We start from the raw sequence: 22032 nt of genomic DNA, 5'->3' as shown, positions 1-22032 counted from the left end.
GTGTCCAGCTTCTTCAGTGATGCAGGGGCTGCACTCATCCAGGCAAGTGGGGAGTATCCATCACATTCCTGACTTGTGCCTTGTAGATGGTGGACAGGCTTTGGGGAGTCAGGAGGTGAGTTACTCGTCACACGATTTTTAGCGTCTAACCTGCTCTTGTAGCCACAGTATTTATATGGCTAGTCCAGTTCAATTTCTGGTCAATGATAACCCCCAGGATGTTGATAGTGGGGTATTCAGTGATGGTAATGCCATTGAACATCAAGGGGCGATGGTTGGATTCTCTCTTGTTGGAGATGGTCATTACCTGACACTTGTGTGGCGTGAATGTTACTTGCCACTTGTCAGCCCAAGCCTGGATATTTTCCAGGTCTTGCTACATGTGGACATGAACTGCTTCAGTATCTGAGGAGTTGCAAATCGTGCTGAACATTGTGTAATCATCAGTGAACATCCCCACTTCTGACCTTATGATGAAAGGAAGGTCATTGATGAAGCAGCTGAAGATGGTTGGGCCTAGGACACTACCCTGAGGAACTCCTGCAGTTTTACGAGTTATAAAAATGTTGGGGATGAGGCAGAAGTGGAAACATGGGACAATGCAAGGATAGATGTGTCAGACAACCAATGGCAGAATTGAGGGGGTGGAGTGATAGAATCCCCAGGAATACATCCAACCAGAGTTGGCAGTACCAATACATCATGGGATTCCTCTTCCCAATCCATCCCTAGCTACAAAACCAAAGGTTTTGAGATTGCAAACTCAAGCCAAAGAGTTGCTCAAAAAGTTGAATTTTCTTAAAATGTTATATAGTGAGTGCAAATTTTCAGTGCAACACATCCTTCATCTCCTGTGTGTTACACCTCTCAACCCCAGTCATGTTTTGTGACTTTCTATTCCAAGCTGCTAAAAACAGATAATATATTCACTTACTTTTTTATATTTGTTCATGGGATGTGGGCATCATTGGCTAGGCCAGCATTTATTTCCCATACCTAATTGCCCTTGTTCAGAGGGCATTTTAAGAGTTAACCACATTGCTGTGGGTCTGGAGTCATATGTGGCCAGACCAAGTAGAGACAGCAGATTTCCTTCCCTAAAGGGCAATAGTGAACCAATGGGTTTTTACAATAATCAACAATGGTTTCATGGTTATCATCAGTCTTTAATATCTAGATGTAACTTCTTCAGAAATTTCTTTATAGCAAAAGTACAATGTCTGAATCAAGCTGAAGCTGTGGATTTGGCCACTGCATCTCAGGAAGGATATGTTTCCTCTGACAGATGTTAAGCTAAGTGCCTGGAGTTTCTTTCTTTCTGTCCCCCTGCCTTTCTTGAATAGAGGAGCCACATTCACTATTTTTTAATCTGATGGGACCTTTCCAGAATTTAGGGAATTTTGTAAAATTAAAACCAATGCCACTACTATCTCAGCTGCCACTTCTTTTAAGACTCTAGGATGAAGTCCAACAGGACCTGGGACTTATCGGCTTTTATTTCTAATAATTTTCTCACTACTCCTTCCCTGGTGATTCTAATTGTTTTAAGTTCCTCCCTCCTTTTCACCTCTTGATGCACAATTATTTCTGGGATGTTATTTGTATCCTCCATTATGAAGACAGATGAAAAATATCTATTCAATTCATCCACCATTTCCTTATTTCCAACATTAACTCCCCAGACTCACCCTGTAGAAGATCAAAATTCGCTTTATTCTTTTCCTTTTTAGATAACTGTAGAAACTCTTACTATCTGTTTTTCTTTATTTCTAGCTAGTTTTCTCTCATTCTCTAATTTCTTCCTCCCTTTTTTTAGCCATTCTTTGCAGTTTTTCATATTCTATCCAATATTCCAACTTGCCATTAATCTTCGTGGAATTGTAAGCTTTTTCTTTCAATTTGGTACTTTTCTTTCTCATTGGAATGTATCTTTGCTGAGTGTCTCAAAACATCTCCTTAAATGTCTGCCCCGTATCTCTACTGACTTACACCTTAACCAAATTTCCCAGTTTACTTTAGCATTCCAATTCGGACATAAATCATTGTTCATTGTTGCTGGGTCTAAATTCTGGATCACCCTACCTAACAACACAGAGTATCTTCACCACGTGGACTGCAACAATTAAAGAAGGCAGCTCACAACCCCTTCTATATGGGCAACTATTGATGTTACAAATATTAGGTTTATGAGATTATTATATTTTGGCACTGTAGCTTTAAATTTAGGGTAAATGAAGGAGGTCCTGTTACCTGTTCTGCAGTCTGTCTGACAGTAAGCATGGGTGACTTGATTGTTAGGGATCAATGGAAGGCTTAGATTGTTTTACTGAGAAGAAGGTGCAAGGAATTGACACTTGGAGACAATGCCAGCAGTTTTTGAGATTACAATCAGTAGGCCCTGAGTCTTCCAAGAGGTGTGGAAGGTACCAAGTTGTAAACAGTTGTGCCGTAAGCTGTCCATTTACTTCTAAGATGAAGGAGAATTGGGGTCAAGCTTAGCTAATCAGCATTTCAACCTAGATACAAGGCTAATGTGTTTCACATTGCACTGGGGATGAGTGCAAAGGAAGCCATGTTTGAGATCGCGTCACAGGCTTCCTTACAAATCAATGAATATCTCAGAAGGGCAGTAGTTTCTGTGTGGTCTGCAAAGAGAAGAGGCTGCTTGGCTTTGAGAGCTACCACAGACGGATGTGGGAGGAAGATGGTCTATAGTCAAAGAGACACATTCTGCAACCTTCTAGGGATTCTGGGATATTTCTCCTGGTCTGGCAGGGGAAAGAAGAATCACTGGAACAGGCTTTACTGCTGTTGGTGATTTTAAAGAACTCTCCAAAAACTGAGAGAAGTGCCTGGAGACACTTAAAAGTTACTACTTGGTGAAACAGGGATATGGGAACCCATTGGAAGCTGGGTGTAACTATGGACTGTTTGCACTTCCCACGGAATTAGTCCTTTTAGCAATATGTGATAAGCATAAAAGGGAAATGTCTCTGTAGTTTGAAATATAAGTTGCCTACTAAAAGAAAATAGCGTTCAGTCGCTAATGTTTTTGGACATTTATACAGTAAAAGTTTTAAAATGTGAAATCTTGCCATGTCATTCTTTCAGCTAGTAACTAGAAATTTGAATCTCTTTTTAAAAGTTATCAGTATTTGTGGAGATTGCAACAATGGACAAAAAATGCCAGCCTTGGAGGGAAATTTGGAAGTGCTGGTGTTCCCATGCACCTGCCTTTGTTCTACTGGGCGGTAGATATAACAGTTAATAAACTGACTTCCATCTGTGTAATTTCTTTATCTGATATCTTCAGCACTGTGCTGAATCTTCTTAATCTAAGTGCTTGTCTGGGACAGGTGGGGGCTTTTCCACCTCCACTTCATTTTTAGCTTCAAGTTTCTCCTGATCCAGAGATTGGCATTCTCTGTTTCTCGGTTTTACTATGTTTGCATAAATTGGTGCTGGTGTCTGTCCTTCTACTGGATCCATGTTCTCGTTGCCACACCCATTTATCTGCCTTGGGTCTGTTGAAGACACTTCCTTGCATGGTGTCATGTACTCCAGGCTCTGTGGCCCTGGACATGCCTGCTCTGGCTGCCATGCATCTAGCTGGATGTCTCTCACAACTTCATACAAACTGTCGTCATTGCTTTCTTCAATCTGTGCAAGACTGGTCAAAGGAATACTTGGGATACGTTGGAGAGATGTGTTGCCCACATTTCCTGTCTGCTGATCTGTGGGAGCAGAGGGTCAGTATTCAGTCAAGAGTCATTCACATGATTCAGAAATGGACACATACAAGTTATGAGAATGGTTACGAAGGTTGTTGTTCCTTTGATGCTGGAAATTCTTTCCCTGACCGTTGTCTTCAGCACACATACAGCCATCAGGGGAATCTTTGGGAGGCATTCTAGATGCCTTAAAATGCAGGAAGTACCAGGAGAATATTTGTAATCTAGATGTAACATCTTCAGAAATTTCTTAATAGCAAAAGTACAATGTCTGAATCAAGCTTAAGCTGTGGATTTGGCCACTGCATCTCAGGAAGGATATGAAAGCCTTGGAGGCAACATAGCTCTGATTTACGAGAGTGATACCTGAGCTAAAGGGTTAACTTGCAAAGACAGGGCTTATGCTCCCTTGAGCATAGAAGATTACGGGGTAATCTAATTGAGTTGGTTAAGATGATTGAAGAATTTGATTGAGTGAACAGCGAGAAACTATTTCTGCTGATAGGGAGCCCTGAACAAGGGGCGTGGTATTAAAATTAGAGCTAGGTTCATTCAGGGGTGGTCATGACGCACTTCTTTGCACAAAGGGTAGTGGATATGAACCACTCCTTAAAAAACTGTTGAGGTTGGCCAGGGTGGGGCGGGGTGGCCAACTGATAATTTCGAAATTAAGATTTATGGATTTTTATTAGGTAAGAGATATGGAACTAAGTAGATAAATGGAATTAAGGTAGAGATCAGCCATGATCTAATTGAATGGTGGAGCAGATTTGATGCGTGAAATGACATACTCCTGTTCCTATGAATCAAATTTAACATTAGACGGAGTAGTGACATAGCCTTCAAGGTCAGATGTCTCAAGGTAACCTTTCCTCCACTGAAAGACTTGCTTGCAACTGTTAGGAAAGATTGAGGTTGTTTCTCTGGAACAAAGAAGACTAAAAGGTTAGAGGTCTTAAGAATTATGAATGAGTTCAGCAGCATGCTGGTTCCACTTGTGTCTGAGTCCAGAACCAGAGAACATAAATATAAAATAGTTAATAATAGATCAAAAATAATTTGAGAAATTTCTTTACTCTATTGGTGAGAATGTCAAACTCACTGCAACATAGGGTGGTTAAAGCAAAGAGTTTTGTATGCATCAAAATTCCCCTTAAATACAAGAGGTAAAAGATAAGGGACAGTGTGGGTAGAGGTAGTTAAGTGTGGTTGGAGGTTCATGTGGAGTATAGACACTGGCATAGAGCTGTTGAATTAAATGGCCTGTTTCTGCACCATGGACATTTCTTTTCCCCGAGGACACCAGTTCTTGCCGGGGTACAATTTTGGTGGCCCCTGCCTTGCCCAAGTTGTTGATTTACACATGAGCCAAGGTGTGAATGACAAGCTTTCTGATCACAGAGGGAGTTATAGCCAACCTCCAGTCCTCTGCGCACCCAATATCCATACTTCCCAGCAGGATTCCCTGGATAGATATCAGGCATGAGAATAATGGCTGATTTTTTTTTCCTTCCGTGTCTCAGGCACAGGAGTAGCAAGACCCCTCATTGTACTGTTGAATGCTGCTCTTGCTCAGCATGGACTGTATTGCCCAGTACTCTACATTGAGAGACAAACTTGACTCAGTGAATAGCAACTCCAGAAACTTGAGCACAAATTCCAGGCTGACATTCCAGTCAGTGCTGCATCATCAGAGATGCCGTCTTTCACATGAGGCCCTCTATGCCCCCTCAGGAAGCCATAAATGATTCCATAGCACCATTAAAAGATAATGTGATGGGTCGCCTCACTGTTGTAGGCCAATATTTATCACTGAACCAACATTACTAGAACAGATTGTTATTTATCACATGGCTGTTTGGGGGAGCTTGCTGTGCACAAATTGGCTGCTGCATTTCCTACATTACAACAGTTAGCTACACTTCAAAAGTATTCTGAATGGACTGTTCCCTCTGCGACACCCTGGTCCACTCTTCAATCATCCCTCAGCACCTTCCTGTTTCAGTTCAAATGATGTAACACTTGTCTTTTTACCTCCTGCCTTTTCACCGTCCAGGACGCCAGGTGATACAGCAATTTACTTGTACTTCTTTCAATTTGGTATACCTTATTAGCTGCCCACTATGGGGTCTTTTCTACATTGGGGAGACCAAATGCAGACCGATGACCGCTTTACAGAACACCACCGTTCCGTCCGCAAGCATGATCTCAAGCTTCTGGCTGCTTGTCATTCTTATTCTCTACTTTGCTCCCATGCTGACCTTCCTGCCCCTGGCCTGCTACAGTGTTCCAGTGAAGCTCAACATACCCTTGAGGAACAGCACCTCGTCTTTCAACTCAGCACTGTACAGTCTTCTGGACTCAACAACCTCTGCCTCCATCTTGAAATGTGATTTTTGTTTTTTGTTTTGCTGGGTTGATCTTTACTTGTTTCTTTCTTTATCCTTTCATGTTGCAGCAAGATGGTTTTTATGTAGCAATTCACTACATTGCTTTACATACAATCCTGTACATTAGGGAGACCAAACACAGATTTGGTGATTACTTTGCTAGACACCTCCGTTCAGTTTTCAAACAAGACCCCAAGCCTCTGGTCATTTGCCTTTTGACTTCTGTGCCCTTTGGGGGAGGGGAAGTCCAAATGTCCCTCTGATCTCTTTTCTGGGTCTCCTACACTGCTCTAATGAAGCTGGGTGGAAGCTCAAGGAACAGCACCTCATCTATTGTTTGGTAACTAAGGCTTTCCTTAAGTCTCAGGATATGGGGCAGGCCATTTAGGACTGAGATAAGGAAAAATTTCTTCACTCGGAGGGTGGTCAACCTGTTGAATTCTCTACTACAGAAGGCTAGGTCACTGAGTATAGTCAAGAAAGAAATTGATAAATTTTTGGATACTAGGAGCATCAAGGGGTATGGAGAGAAAGCGGAAATATGGCAGTGAGATAGAGGATCAGCCATGATCATATTGAATGGTGGAGCATGCTTGAAGGGCCAAATGGCCTGCTCCCACTCCTAGTTTCTATGTTCCTGACCCAACATTGAGTTCAGCAATTTCAGGTCATAATTATTGTTCCCACTTTTTCATCAGTTGCTGGTAATGATTCTGCTTTTATCATTTTCAGCACGGCTGGAGTCATCTTTTGTTTCTTTTATTTTTCCAATACTATCCTCTTTTGTCTTACACTATCACTGCTTTTGTCAATTAATCTCTACTGCCTCTCACCCTAAAACAGACTTTTCCTCTTGTTCTCTCCCTCCTTCCCACTTTGCCTGCCTCGAAACTTGTTTAATATCTATTACATCTCTAACATTTCCAGTTCTGATGAAAGCTCATCAACCTGAAATGTAAACTCTGTTTCTCATTCCACAGATGCTGCCAGACCTATTGATTATTTCCAGCATTTTCTGTTTTTATTTCATATTTCCAGCACCCAGAATATTTTGCTTTAAAAGTAGTTTATTGGCTCTAAAACATTTTGGGACGTCCTGAAGTTGTGAAAGGCACTATATAAATGCAAGTTTTATGTTTCTTTATTTAGTGAGCCAGCAGAGGGCACTCCAACTACAGCTTATGGCAAAAGCAGCTGCACACAGATGTATTTAGAGACTGAACCAATATTTAAGTGAATACCTAATACAAGCGATGAATACCGCTGACCTTCCCCATTGTGTCTGCTGCAGTTCAGTACCTTTATCAAGATACAAGTGACTCTTTAGCCAGCAGCAGCAAGAGATTTTAATTCTTTAAAACACTACAGCCATTACATACCAATTATTGTTGGAATCATTTCATTAGCATTTGTAAGTTTTAGATCATCTTTGGGTTGAACAGGAACATTATCCTCCTTCTGCAGAGTAAACAGAACGATATACAGGATGAGAGTGTTATATCAGATTTTATCTGTCAATGATCAACATCGCTCTGGTCTTACTCATTCTTCCCCACCAGGTCAAAATTGTCAACGCCTGACTCCCCTCAGCACTGTGGGTGTACCTGCATCACGTGAACTCCAGTGGTTCAAAGGTGTGGCTCACCACCACCTTCCCAAGGGCAATTAGGGAATGAGCAATAAATGCTGGCCTAGCCAGTGACTCCCACACCCTGTAGACAAATAAATCTTTTAAAAGTTCTCATATCCTCCAACAATTCATTGATTTTCAGAAGTTCCAATCACTACTTCTTGATTCACTTCATTCACGATAATCTTAAATTTTTTGCACTTTGAGCTTAGAACCGTCATCTATATTTCTCAATTCAGAAAAACCAAATAACTAAATTAATCCAACTGTTGAAATTGGCCATTAGATCTCAAGAAATGCACAAAGTCAATTACTTTTAAGAATGAACATAAATGGTGTCAGTCATGGCTCAATGGTAGCACTCTTGCATCTGGGTTAGAAAGTTGAGTTTACTAGCACTGATTCCTGGGATATTACACTTCAGTACATTTATCCCAGCAGTGATTCCTAGGATCCTTCATTCAATCCATCTCACTATCACCAATTGCTGAGTCAGTGCATCTCCCCCCAGTACTGATAGCGGAATGCAGAGTAAAATTTCCAAAATTTTACCAATCTTGGAGGTGTGGCAGACAGTAAGGATGATACCAGCTGACTGCACCAAGCCGTAAATAGGCTAGCAGAAAGGGGAGACAAGTGACAGATGGAATTTAATACAGAAAAGTGTGAGATTATGCATTTTGGATAAGGAGAGGCGATACAGACTTAATGGCATAGTTCTAAACAGTGTGTAGGGACGGAGGTACCTGGCAGTTCATGTGCATAGATCTTTGAAGGTGGCAGGTCCTTGAGAGCGTTCAGAAGAGATTCACCAGAATGGTTCCAGAGATGAGGGAATTTAGCGATTAAGTTAGGTTGGAGCAGCTGGGGTTGTTCTCCTTGGAGCAAAGGAAGTTGAGAAGAGATAGAGTTGTACATGATTGTGACAGGTTTAGATAAGGTGGACAAAAAAAAGCTGTTCTTATTGGTTGATGGTACAAGAACTAGGGACATACTAAAAGTTTGGGAAAGAGATATAGGCAGATGTGAGGAAGAACCATTTTACACAGCAAATGGTAATGAGGGTGGCGGAAGCAGAGATGATCAATTTCAAAAGGAAATTAGATGGGCACTCAAGAGAAATAAACTTGCAGTGCTACAGGAATAGAGCATGGTAATGAGACTAACAGGATTGCTCTACAGAGAGACAGTATAGATTCAAAGATCCAAATGGCCTCCTCTGTGTCATTATGTCTGGGTCTATGGGCTAGATTTTCACACAGGGAAGAATCTGTGGGCCTTTAAAAATGGCAGGTGGGACCCAGATGTGGAAGTCCTGCCCTCATTTCTAACAGACCCAATTTTTACCAGGAGGAGAAAGAGGGTAGGGTGCAATTCACACAGGTGGAGAACCCTGAACTCAGCACAGCCATTTGAACTCAGTGCTGAGTTCAAACAGACCTCATTTTGGCTATTGCAAGGGCCTTAACCAGCAATGTGGGAGTCACGGGTTAATGGAGTAGATGTAAACACTCTTGGTGGGAGGATGATGTCTGGTTAAGAATCATTATCTGATAATTTTTAAATCCCTGGCTCTTGAAACATGAAAAACAGGCTGAAGCTGTTAGTGAATGTTAAAAAACCTCTAACAAAAATAAAAAATAGCTGGAAAAGCTCAGCAGGTCTGACAGCATCTGCGGAGAGGATCACAGTTAACGTTTCGAGTCCATATGACTCTTCATCAGAACTGAGGAAATATAGAAATTAGGTGAAATATAAGCTGGTGGAGGAGGATGGGACAGCTAGAGCTGGATAGAGGGCCAGTGATAGGTGGAGGCAAAGAAGAGATTGCCAAAGATGTCATAGACAAAAGGACAAAGAGGTGTTGACGGTGGTGATATTATCTAAGGAATGTGCTGATGGTGACATAAAGGATAGAAAGCAGGACAAGCAAGTGACAGATAGCCCTAGTGGGGTTGGGGTGAGGGGGAGAAGGGATCGAAATAGGCTTAAAGGTGGAGATGAAACAATGGATGGAAATACATTTAAAAATAATGGAAATAGGTGGGAAAAGAAAAATATATCCGCAGTATTTTGCTTTTATCTTAGAGTTAAAAAACCTCTGCTTGGCTGCTTTGATTGACATCAGGCCATCAGGTGTAGGTTAGAAAAAATGCATTACCATCTGGTCATGCAATTTCAATAGAGTTCTTTGTTGACATTTCTCTAAAGGCTACTATTATGTCATTATGAATGCTAAACAGTTTCAAAAGCTACAATTATTTTAGCACGGGGTTCTAAGTTCACAGTTTGACTGACAGTTTAAAGAGACTATTAAAGGATTAGCTGTCTTTGACGTGGGGTCTGAATAAAAGTTTGCTTTTATAAAAGATTAACCACTTGGAGATTTAAACATTTTGAATGGGTTTCATGAATGGCAGTTTTTTTTCCCACTATCAAGCTTGTGTGTGTGTGAGACCTGTATCTCCAACGAAAACAAAAATAGCTGGAAAAACTCAGCAGGTCTGACAGCATCTATGGAGAGGAACACAGCTAATGTTTCGAGTCCGTATGACTCTTCATCAGAAACTGCGGTCTGCTCATGGTGGACATTGGGTGACTGGCTATTGAGATGGCATGAGAATATGACGGGGTTTTTGGGGGTGGGTGGGGGAGATGAAGGGGTGTTATTGGTGAGTGCCATAGGGCCTATGGCTTCTAAAACATCTGGAACAAAGTTCCAGAGAACTGAGTCAGGCTTTCTAACCAGCCTGCCTCAGCACTTGGCTGCCTCCGCACTTGGCTGCCTCCATGGTCATCTAGGATCTAATTCTGAGATTGGCAGGCCCAATTCGATCCTGCCTCCCCAGAGTGAAAGTGGGTCAATTGGGGCTTTTTCAACCAAGGTGGGTCTGTTGAGTTGGGAAATCTCCAGACCCTAGTTACCTACCTTGGTAGCAAAAATCTGACCCTATGACTCCAGAGACTTGAGCACATAATCTAGTCTGATACTTCCACTATAGCACCAAGGGAATGCAGGAAATTTGAAAGTGCCATATTTTTGATGAAGTGTTAAATGGAGGTCCTGTCTGCTCTTGGGTGATTGCAAAAGATCCCCAACACTATTCGGAGATGAGCAAAGGAATTTTCCCTGGTGCCTCAGCCAAGGGATCTCTCTTAACCACAAATTATCTGTTCATTGCTTCCTGTTTGTTTGGTTGCTGTGTTTCCTAATGATACTTCAAAACTACTTTGTTGACTATAGAACAGTTTGGGACACCCTGGAATTATGAAAGATGCTATATGAATGCAAGTCCTTTCTTTCTCAACCCCAGATAATCTACTGAATCAAAGGTCTGAATGGAATTGCACTGGGCATGCGTGCTTGAAGTGTGTTTTACTCACCATAGACACCGCTTTATGTTGTCCTTCACGACTTCTAATTCCTTTTCTTATTCTTTCAGGAAGGCTAGTAAGCAAAAAAAAGAGTGGATGCTGTGTTAGTACAAAGTGGCAGCACCACCATTAAGCTGCAATCTTTAGTGGCAGGCCAGTGCACTGTGTGTGGGGCTCAATTCACTGTTACCCACCAACCGGGAGCTATTGGGAGCTACAAGCCCAACTGATCTTTTACTTGAGGCCCCAGTTAGGATTGCCAATCCTCCAGGATTGTCCTGGGGTCTCCAGGAATTAAAGGTTAATCTCTAGAACACTGTTGCAAACAAAATCCTGGGAGAAAAAAATCAATGGGGTATTAAAAAAACAATTTCTTGTGATTTTCAATTTATAAAATATATTGGAGATGGAATGAAAAAATGTCTGTATGTCTGACAGTTAAATATCATCCTATTGGTAATGAAGAGTTGGTTTGCTTTCTGATTGGCTATGGGAAATTGGAGGATCATGGGAATAGACATCTGGGGCATCCAGTAGCAGAGAATGTGGGGGATGGGGTGGTTGAAGTAGGCAGAGGTCATGTGCTAAAACCTCCAGGAATACACCCAATCAGCACTGGAAACCTCATCCATGATGTGCTGCTTTAGGGGATGATGGAACACAGTTTTCCATACAGCAAACCCCTCTTGTGGGTAGTTGCTAGTGTAGACCAGACACTCCCCACACCTCTTTATACTCAATTACTAGCCATTTACAGCCAGTTTCCGTCCCTCTCCCCCATCAACCTGTGGAGCTCATATCTATCGAGGGAGGTGAGACGCACTCTGCAGGTAAAATCCTGCACACACAGGAATCCAGTGACATCTGAGAGCCCAGTAGGTTCTGACACAAGTATCAATGCTACAAATGTGACAGCTGTTGGTGTAAAATGAAGAGTACTGTGATCAGTTCTGGTGTCCATGTTATAAAAATAATAGGAGAAGGTGCAAGAAAGAGTTACTAGGTTGATACCAGGACTGATAAGTAACGACCATCAAGAAAAATTGAACAAACTGGGTGACGCTTTTCTCTAGAAAAAGGACTGAGGAGTGACCTGATAGAGATCTTCACAATTTTGAAAGGATATGACAGGGTGGACATGGTGTACGTGTTTCCACTTGAAGGAGGATCCTAAATTAGGGGCCATAAATCCTGTAAGGAATTTAGGAAAAACCTCTCTATCCAGAAAGTGGTTAGAATATGGCAGTCGCTATGATATTGAGGTGAATAGCCTAGAGGCTTTTAAGAGGAAACTAGATAAATGCATAAATATGAAAGGAATGGAAGAATATGCTGTTAGGGTGAAATGAAGGAGGTTGGAAGGAGGCTCGTGTGGCTCAAACACCATGGACCAGTTAGACCAAAAGGCTGATTTCTATAAAAACAAAAAAACTGCAGATGCTGGAAATCCAAAACAAAAACAGAATTACCTGGAAAAACTCAGCAGGTCTGGCAGCATCGGCGGAGAAGAAAAGAGTTGACGTTTCGGGTCCTCATGACCCTTCGACAGAACTTGAGTTCTGTCGAAGGGTCATGAGGACTCGAAACGTCAACTCTTTACTTCTCCGCCGATGCTGCCAGACCTGCTGAGTTTTTCCAGGTAATTCTGAAGCTGACTTCTATGTTGTACATCGAAGGTAATTCAATGTAAATTCTCAGGATTCCTGCCAGACACTGTGAGACTGGCCATGCACAGTTTAGATTGAATTTAGAAGTTATAGTTGGACAATTGGCGTGGTGCCAAGACTCATCTGCCTGCACAGCGAAGCTGCCAGCAGGAAAAAGCAGCGAGCCATCTTGTGGCAATGCTTGGGGCTGGAGTGAGTTTGGGGCCAAAGGCTGCCTGTTGTGCCAATTTGAGTGGGACTCAGTTGCTTACCCATCAGGTCTAGAGATCTAAACATGGAAAGGTTTCCAGGAGGGTTGAGTTTGAGTACAGGAAGGATCAAGTTTTTCTCCCAGTTCAGTTCCACAGCCATCAACAACCCTGCACAAAGCTGTAACTCAGTGGTAGATAGCACCCTTGCCTCTGAGTTAGAAGTTTGTGGGTTCAAGTCCCTCTCCAGAAATTTGAGCACAAAATCTCAATTGTCATTCCAGTGCAGTACTGAGGGGATGCTGCTCTATTGGAGATGCTCACTCAGACTTTGGAAAGAGCTTGCAGTTTGTCTCAGAACAAAGACAGTTGTTCTTACATTACTTCTTTATGGATGCGAAGTTTGGACAACCTACCGGCATCACATAAAACAACTAGGAACATTCTATGCTGTCTGAGATTGATTCGCAACATTAGCTTGCAGGACAAAGTCCTCAGCAACGAGGTTCTTGCAAAGTGCTGCATACCAGCATTGAGAGCATGCTCATCTGAGCTCAGCTTCGCTGGGTCAGTCACATGGTTCACATGGAGGATTCCACATACCAAAAGCAGTACTCTACAGCCAGCTGAACACAGGAAACCACACACCACAGGGCATCACAAACTTAGATATAAGGACAATTGGAAAGCCAACCTGAGAGCTTGCAAGCTGGATCCCAATACATGGGAAAAAGTAACCTTGGACAGACCCAAATGGAGAAGTCTCTGTCATCAAATGATTTTGACATTTGACGAGAATAGAGTCAAGTGCCTTCAGGACAAGCAAGTGTGGTGCAAAGCCAATGCTTCCATCCACTCCTTCAACACTGATTTCATATGCAGTAATTGCAATCAGTTATGGAAATCCAGACTTGGCCTAACATTACACATGAAATGACATTAACTTAGACTGTAAACTGGTCTTTTTTTGCTCGGGTACTCATCCGTCAAAGCAATGGCATAATCTGTTAAGGAGACGCTGTCTTTTGGATCTGTTAAGGAGACGCTGTCTTTTGGATGAGACTTAACTGAAGCCCTTTTGGCTCTCTCGGGTGGACATAGCACTATTGTGAAGAAGAGTAGGGGATTTCTACGTTGTGTTTTGGGTCAATAATTATTCCCAGCAAACAAAGAAAAAGATCAGGTTATCTGCTCATTATCACATTGTTGTTTGTAGGATATTGCTACATGCTTGTGGGCTGCTATGTTTCTTACATTACAGTATTTGCACTTCAAAAGTATGAGTTGTAAAATGCTTTTCTCCACAGGACCCAAAAGGTGCTAACAAACATCCCTTTCCCTCATTTCTTTTATTTCACATTCATTTTTACATGGGCAAGCCTAAAAGATAAAGTTGACAAATTTCTGATTCCATTGTTTGCTAATGGTTACCAGCCTTTTTCCCCACTTAAATTGTCCTCTTAAAATATTTATATATTGAAGGCTATTTCAATAGCCTTGAATATGGTGTCATCATGTTGCCCAATCTTGCCCCTCCCTTTCCTGAATTATGTACCTCTGCTCACACAAATACAGATAAGCACATAGATTTTTGAGAGACCTATTAATGTGGACTGTCCCCAAAAAGAACTTCAAGATCTTACCTCCAACAGGAAATGCAGGTACTCACGAGCAGGATGAGTAACAGTAGGAAAACAATGGACACAGCCAAGAACAACTGAGGAAAGTACAACAGACCAGAGGCAATCGCCAAACTTTGAGAAGCTGGAGCCATGAAGAACCCAGGCTGCAGTGTCGTCCAAATATGCGAGACCCCTAAGAGAAATCAAAGTATCAGCTCCATAAATTAGCGTTCCATGTAAGAAAATGGCATTATCATCACTGAGTCTCCCACCATCAAAATCCTGGTAGGTACCACTGATCATAGATCTCAAATCTGCTTGTCACATAAGTACTGCGGCTATAAGAGCGGGTCAGAGGTGGAATCTTCTGTAGCAATTGACTCCCCAAAGTCTCACCATTACCTACAAGGGACAAGTCAAGAGTGTGATTGGATCGTTTCCACTTGCCTGGATGAGTGCAGCTGCAACAACACTCACGTTGCTCAACAACATCCATGGCTTGATTGGCAGTCCATCCACCACCTTGAACATTCACTCCCTCCACTTCTTGCAGTGTATAAATTACTGCCAACCAGGCAGAGTGATTTATATAAGCACCTACACCTCTGTAAGTGCCCCATACTTCATATGTGAGCCTATACTGTGGGCACTGGTAGACTATTTAACTTTGGTGGGCATCACAGCTAAATCCATATGCTTTCCAGCAAAGATCTCTGGACGACAACCAGAAGCAGGCTCAATTTGTTTCCACCCTCTGTCCTAATCCAGAGCGCAGGATCGTTCTGAGTGAGTGAAGGAAGGTGGAAATAATGAATTTCCTCATCTGCAAGTGTCCAATTCAAATTAATACAGTCAGTTAAGCACTAGTCAGAGCCAGCTGCCATTGTAAAAACAGCAAACACAAAAGTGGCCATTTCAGAATAAGGAGTGATTAAAAACAAACGTATAGAATTGCAAAACCCAACTGGTTCTGCACTTTTGGCAACTCCCCACTCTCCCTCTGTGTATACTAGAGGGATCCCTGTAATATAAAACTGTCAGAACACTGCTTCAAAAAACTTAAGCTAAATTGATATAAAGATTATGAGGAGCATGTCTAACCTTACCAACACTTACCCAATCTCCACATACTTTATAGATCACTGCACCCTACTGGGTGTCTACAAAAGCAGGCAGGCAGAATACAATATTTTTGAACAAACTTCGGCAGGTTACTTATTGAAGCATATTCTGTTTGCCCAGATTCTTCTCTTTCTAGAGTAGACAGTCCTGTTTTCTAGAGGGCTCTGACAATTTCTAGAACATAACACAAAAAAGCCATAACAGAAATTCATTTCCTCCCTCCACTTGTGTGTCTAAAGACATGGGCACATAGTTAAAGGGGTTTTTATAAAAAAACAGAACTCAATGATCCCAGTAAAATTCATAAACAGGCATATCAATTTAACTTTCAGTTAGTCTAAAAGAACACACTTACCACATGGGGTAAGGACAAACGAGAATTTTAATTAGATTTCCAGCAACTCTGACATGATCATTAATCCTATTCCTCTCCTTTAAAACCAGACACACAAAACTTGTATTAAAACTCAGTCTGGCCCCTATATTTTGCTTTACTATCTCAGAACCCATTTATTCTCTCCCCCCTCTAGAGTTTCTGCTGATTTGGCAAGATTGCTTATATTGGTCCATATAGGGAAATCTACACCAAACAGAGGTGGCAAAGCAAAACCAGAATTACCTGGAAAAACTCAGCAGGTCTGGCAGCATCGGTGGAGAAGAAAAGATTTGATGTTTCGAGTCCTCATGACCCTTCGACAGAACTTGAGTGAGTCCAAGAAAGGGGTGAAATATAAGCTGGTTTAAGGTGTGTGTGGGGTGGGGGGGGGTTTGGGTGGGGGGGGAGAGAGAGAAGTGGAGGGGGTTGGTGTGGTTGTAGGGACAAACAAGCAGTGATAGAAGCAGATCATCAAAAGATGTCACAAACAACAGAACAAAAGAACACATAGGTGTTAAAGTTGGTGATATTATCTAAACGAATGTGCTAATTAAGAATGGATGGTAGGGCACTCAAGGTATAGCTCTAGTGGGGGTGGGGGGAGCATAAAAGATTTAAAAATATTTAAAAATAATGGAAATAGGTGGGAAAAGAAAAATCTATATAATTTATTGGAAAAAACAAAAGGAAGGGGGAAACAGAAAGGGGGTGGGGATGGAGGAGGGAGGTCAAGACTTAAAGTTATTGAACTCAATATTCAGTCCAGAAGGCTGTAAAGTGCCTAGTCAGAAGATGAGGTGTTGTTCCTCCAGTTTGCGTTGGGCTTCACTGGAACAATGCAGCAAGCCAAGGACAGACATGTGGGCAAGAGAGCAGGGTAGAGTGTTAAAATGGCAAGCGACAGGGAGGTTTGGGTCATTCTTGCGGACAGACCGCAGGTGTTCTGCAAAGCGGTCGCCCAGTTTACGTTTGGTCTCTCCAATGTAGAGACCACATTGGGAGCAACGAATGCAGTAGACTAAGTTGGGGGAAATGCAAGTGAAATGCTGCTTCACTTGAAAGGATTGTTTGGGCCCTTGGACGGTGAGGAGAGAGGAAGTGAAGGGGCAGGTGTTGCATCTTTTGCATGGGCATGGGGAGGTGCTATACGTGGGGGTTGGAGTAGGGGGTGATGGAGGAGTGGACCAGGGTGTCCCGGAGGGAATGATGCCTATGGAATACCACCGGTGGGGGGGGGTGAAGGGAAGATGTGTTTGCTGGTGGCATCATGCTGGAGTTGGCGGAAATAGCGGAGGATGATCCTTTGAATGCGGAGGCTGGTGGGGTGATAAGTGAGGACAAGGGGGACCCTATCATGTTTCTGGGAGGGAGGAGAAGGCGTGAGGGCGGATGCACGGGAGATGGGCCGGACACGGTTGAGGGCCCTGTCAACGACCGTGGGTGGAAAACCTCGGTTAAGGAAGAAGGAGGACATGTCAGAGGAACTGTTTTTGAAGGTAGCATCATCAGAACAGATGCGACGGAGGCGAAGGAACTGAGAGAATGGGATGGAGTCCTTACAGGAAGCAGGGTGTGAGGAGCTGTAGTCGAGGTAGCTGTGGGAGTCGGTGGGTTTGTAATGGATATTGGTGGACAGTCTATCACCAGAGATTGAGACACAGAGGTCAAGGAAGGGAAGGGAAGTGTCAGAGATGGACCACGTGAAAATGATGGAGGGGTGGAGATTGGAAGCAAAATTAATAAATTTTTCCAAGTCCCGACGAGAGCATGAAGCAGCACCGAAGTAATCATCGATGTACCGGAGAAAGAGTTGTGGAAGGGGGCCGGAGTAGGACTGGAACAAGGAATATTCCACATACCCCATAAAGAGACAGGCATAGCTGGGGCCCATGCGGGTACCCATAGCCACAGCTTTTATTTGGAAGAAGTGAGAGGAGTTGAAGGAGAAATTGTTTAGTGTGAGAACAAGTTCAGCCAGACGGAGGAGAGTAGTGGTGGATGGGGATTGTTCGGGCCTCTGTTCAAGGAAGAAGCTAAGGGCCCTCAGACCATCCTGGTGGGGGATGGAGTTGTAGAGGGATTGGACGTCCATGGTGAAGAGGAAGCGGTTGGGGCCAGGGAACTGGAAATTGTTGATGTAAATTGTTGATTGTTTGATGGCAAAGAATGAGTTAGACTAGTCAAACAGACACAATCAATCCAATGAGCAGACAGACCCAAACAATTAATTATCAACCCAGACAATTGCATACCTGGGAATTGCCAAGGTGAGTTTTAGTGGCAATGTAATTGAGTGAGTCGGCCAAGAGAGGGACTCAACCTGGTCTCAAATAAAAGAGCCCCATCCCTCTCAATGATCACACATACCAAATCCCCACTCCCTGCTTTCATGGTTACCAACACCCCACTCCTACCTGGTCCCACGATCAATGTGCTCCTTTTCAGAAGAGTTGGCACCTAGGGTAGTAAATTTAACTAGACAAACTAGTCAAGCTTGTTCCAGTTGTGACGAGTTAACTGAAAATAATTCAACTGGGAGTAGCTCAACTGGATCAGTTCCAACTCCATTGAAAACTGGACCTGTTGATAACTGATTTTTCTTCCTGGGCCCAGAAGGGCAAGTTCAGCAGTTGCATGGGTATGCCACTGGTTCCAAGTTCCCCTCCAAGTCACACACTGACTTGGAAAAATATTGCTGGTGCTTTGTTGTCGCTGGATCAGAATACTGGAAATTTCTATCCTATAGTACTGTGGGTGTACCTACTGTACATGGGCTGCAGTAGTTCAAGATGACAGTCAAGGGCAATAAGTGCTGACCTTGCTCACATCCCATGACTGAAGTTAGGAAAGAAGTCTGCCTCTGAGTTTGAGTTCTACATGCCTTTCAAATATACCCTATCCATTTTAATCATTGTAACCTAGAAAGATTTAGAACTTTAAAACATAAGGGATCTAGAATGAGTAACTCATGAGCGAATAAAATTATGCATTCTGTTTACACACGGCATGTCTTGAGGTTTCTTTAAAAATCACATTCAACCTTGTTAAATACAAACAAATTATTATGAATGTTGTTAGATTTCTGGTTTCAATACTAGTATGCTTAGTTTCCTGAAAAGGAGCCAAGTTACACCAGTGTTATATCCGGATACCTTTCAGTACCTCACCCAAGTGACCCTGCGTTGACGTGACAGGAGGTTATAGTGCCATTAGGAACAGGAGGAAGTTACTCAGCTACTCACAACTGCTCTGGCAATCTATTAGATTTTGGTTGATTTGTACCTCCACTCCATTTACTTGCCATTGTTCCAAAATCCTTGAGGTTCTTACCCATCAAAATCTATCAATCCTAGTCTTGAATACTGTACTTAATCTGAGGGTGCATTGGTTGTCACGTGTGCAGTCCAAGGCCTCCTGTACCATCCATTGCAGAAAACCCAAGGATCCTCTCTTTCTGACTGACCTTATCAGCAGCAAAAGTGGGTGTAGATGATGGTTCTGGCAAACAGCCACCTGGGAGGTATACTTGTGGGCAGCAGATTGAGAGATACTACAGTTGTCACCAGCAAATCCCTGGAAGGGGGCGACAAAATTCAGGGCTGTGGTGACCTCAACTGCCACTGGCAGCTCGTGCCTACCTGGTCCACTGGGAAGGAGGTCTTGTTCTAGGAACCTGCAGATGTCAGCAATGACCTGCCAAGAAACTCTGAGCCTCCTCAGCCATGTCCAAAATGGTGATCCTCTGCCTGTATACCCTTGTGTTGGGGGTAACACTTCCTGTGAGTTGGAGCTCTTCTCTCTCCTGTGGAGCAGCGGGACACTGCTTCCTGATACCAGGCATTTTTGATGTTTTAACCCTCTTCATGCACCAATACATGCCACCCTCTTTGTTAGCCAATTAATCCCACTCTGTTGCTGTTTCCTGATAGCCATGCAATTTTTTTTCCCTTCAAGTATTTAGCCAATTGTCTTCTGATAGTTCCAGTTGAATCTACGTCCATCACCATTTCAGACAGTGCATTCTAGATCACGACAACTCACTATATAAAAAAAAATTCTCCTCATTTCCTTCTCTGGTTCTTTTGTCAATCACCTAAAATCTGTCTCCTCACTTTCAGATACTGGTTGACTCACTGTATACAGGTTGTGTAATCTAACTAAAACATGCTAACTGTTTTGTGGAATGTCATTATGTGTAAATTGACTACCACATTTCCCTACATAACAATTACTGCGGTCCAAAAGTAATAGGAGAAATAATAATGAGGTACATATTAGAAAAGATATTTCCACTTGCAGACATGAAAAAAATAGGTAATCACCAATAAATTCAATAAGGAATTCAGGACAAACCTCTTTACCCAAGAGTGATTAGGATGTGAAACTCACTACCACTGAGAGTAGTTGAAACAAATAGCCCAGATGCATTCAAGAAGAAGTTAGAATGATCTACTTCTGTGTTGTAAATAATTGATGAACCAAGGCTCTGCCTGCCCTTATGGGTATCTAATGGCATGGTTTTGAAGAAGAGAACGGAGGTTCTTCCCAGTGTCCTGGCTGATATTAATTCCTCAACCTACACCTAAAAGAGATCATATAGTAATTATTGTATCTCCAACAGTGAATCACAACCCTACACTACATTGGAATGTCATACTAGTTTGCTCATATCCTAGCTTGCACCTATATCTCATTCACATGTCATCCCTGTGTTTGGTGATTTACATTGGGTCCCAGTCAGCAACACCTCAATTTTAAAATTCTCATTCTTGTTTTCAAATCACTTGGTGGCCTCATCCCTCCTTATTTCTGCTAGCTCTGCCAGCCCTACACTCCTTTGAGATATCCGCATTCCTCCAAATCTGGCCTCTTGAGCAAGTCCGATTTTAATCTACCATTGGTGGCCATGCCTTCAGTTGCCTAAGTTCTGGAATCCTCCGTAATCCTCTCTATCTCTCTCTCCTCTTTCAAGACGCTCCTTACAGCCTACTTCTTTGACCAAGCTTTTGGTCATCTTTTCTAACACCATCTATGTGGCTTATGTCAAATTTTGATCATGCTCCTGTGAAGCACCTTAGGATCTTTTACAGCATTAAAGGCACGAAAGGAATGTACATTGGCTGTTGATTTAGGCTGTGCATTTTGGTGAGAGTTGAGCCTGCAATTTTCTGACTCAGTGATGTGGCTGAGCCAAGCTGACAACCAGTATTCCTTGCAGTACTTCGTTCGCTTCTGGAAGATGTGCAAAGTTGGCTTCTTTTGACACTATTTAAGGGACTAAATAGGTACTCAACTCTATATATCCTGCTTGCAGAGAGAACATACCTATAAAGTTCCTTCAGATAATGTGACTTCAGCAAAAAGAATGTTTGCAAGTGTGATGGCAGTTTTCACTTTACAAGCTGAAGCATAAGAGGCTGCATACTTGAAAATTGTATCACTCCTTCTCCTCAAGTAAGGCCATTTACACTTTCAGTAAAAGCTACTTTTATCTTCATGGAACTGGGGAACCATTGATCAGAGAGTAATATCTGGGGAATGAAAGCACTGAGTGAATTAACCAGCTGTGAAGCCAAGGTCATATGGTGAACGGTATTTTTATTGTTGTTGGGAAACAAGGTGAAGTGAAGATCATGGGGTGCGTTAACATGGTTGAAGGAAATGGGTCAGATGAGATAAACCAACAAGTGGATGTTAAATTGAGTCAGTGGAGGGATCTCCCTCAAGAGAAGTGGCAAAGCAATGCCCTTGTTATGGGAATGAAGGCAGACTGAATTGAATCCTCCTTGTACTGTGTGCTTCATTGGTGCTGGTGTGGCTGAGTGAGACAATGTGATGTGCAAGCCTTTGCCCAACTGGAAGTCAGACTGATGATCACAAATGTGGATAATGGAGGTATCTGTTTCAGAGTTGTAGGATTCAAATTCCACT

General features: G+C 42.6%; 1 protein-coding gene across 2 annotated transcripts in view; it reads right to left on the bottom strand.

Moving 5' to 3' along the window:
* Positions 1–1145: 1145 nt before the first annotated feature.
* LOC121291524 overlaps positions 1146–22032 on the bottom strand; it is a 32639-nt gene continuing 11752 nt past the window's right edge. Inside the window, exons 1-5 of one of the 2 annotated variants that reach the window (XM_041212838.1) lie at positions 15720–15824; positions 14625–14796; positions 11136–11199; positions 7501–7579; positions 1146–3734 (exon numbers count right to left, since the gene is read on the bottom strand). In XM_041212838.1, the coding sequence (XP_041068772.1) occupies positions 3331–3734; positions 7501–7579; positions 11136–11199; positions 14625–14796; positions 15720–15732 (732 nt within the window). In that variant the 5' untranslated portion in view covers positions 15733–15824 and the 3' untranslated portion in view covers positions 1146–3330. Of the gene's footprint in view, positions 3735–7500; positions 7580–11135; positions 11200–14624; positions 14797–15719; positions 15825–22032 lie in introns of those variants that run through there. The other variant, XM_041212839.1, reaches the window with a different exon arrangement.

This window comes from Carcharodon carcharias, chromosome 19 (assembly GCF_017639515.1).
Source record: "Carcharodon carcharias isolate sCarCar2 chromosome 19, sCarCar2.pri, whole genome shotgun sequence".
Lineage (NCBI taxonomy): Eukaryota > Metazoa > Chordata > Chondrichthyes > Lamniformes > Lamnidae > Carcharodon > Carcharodon carcharias.
This window is presented reverse-complemented; position numbering and strand designations above follow the sequence as displayed.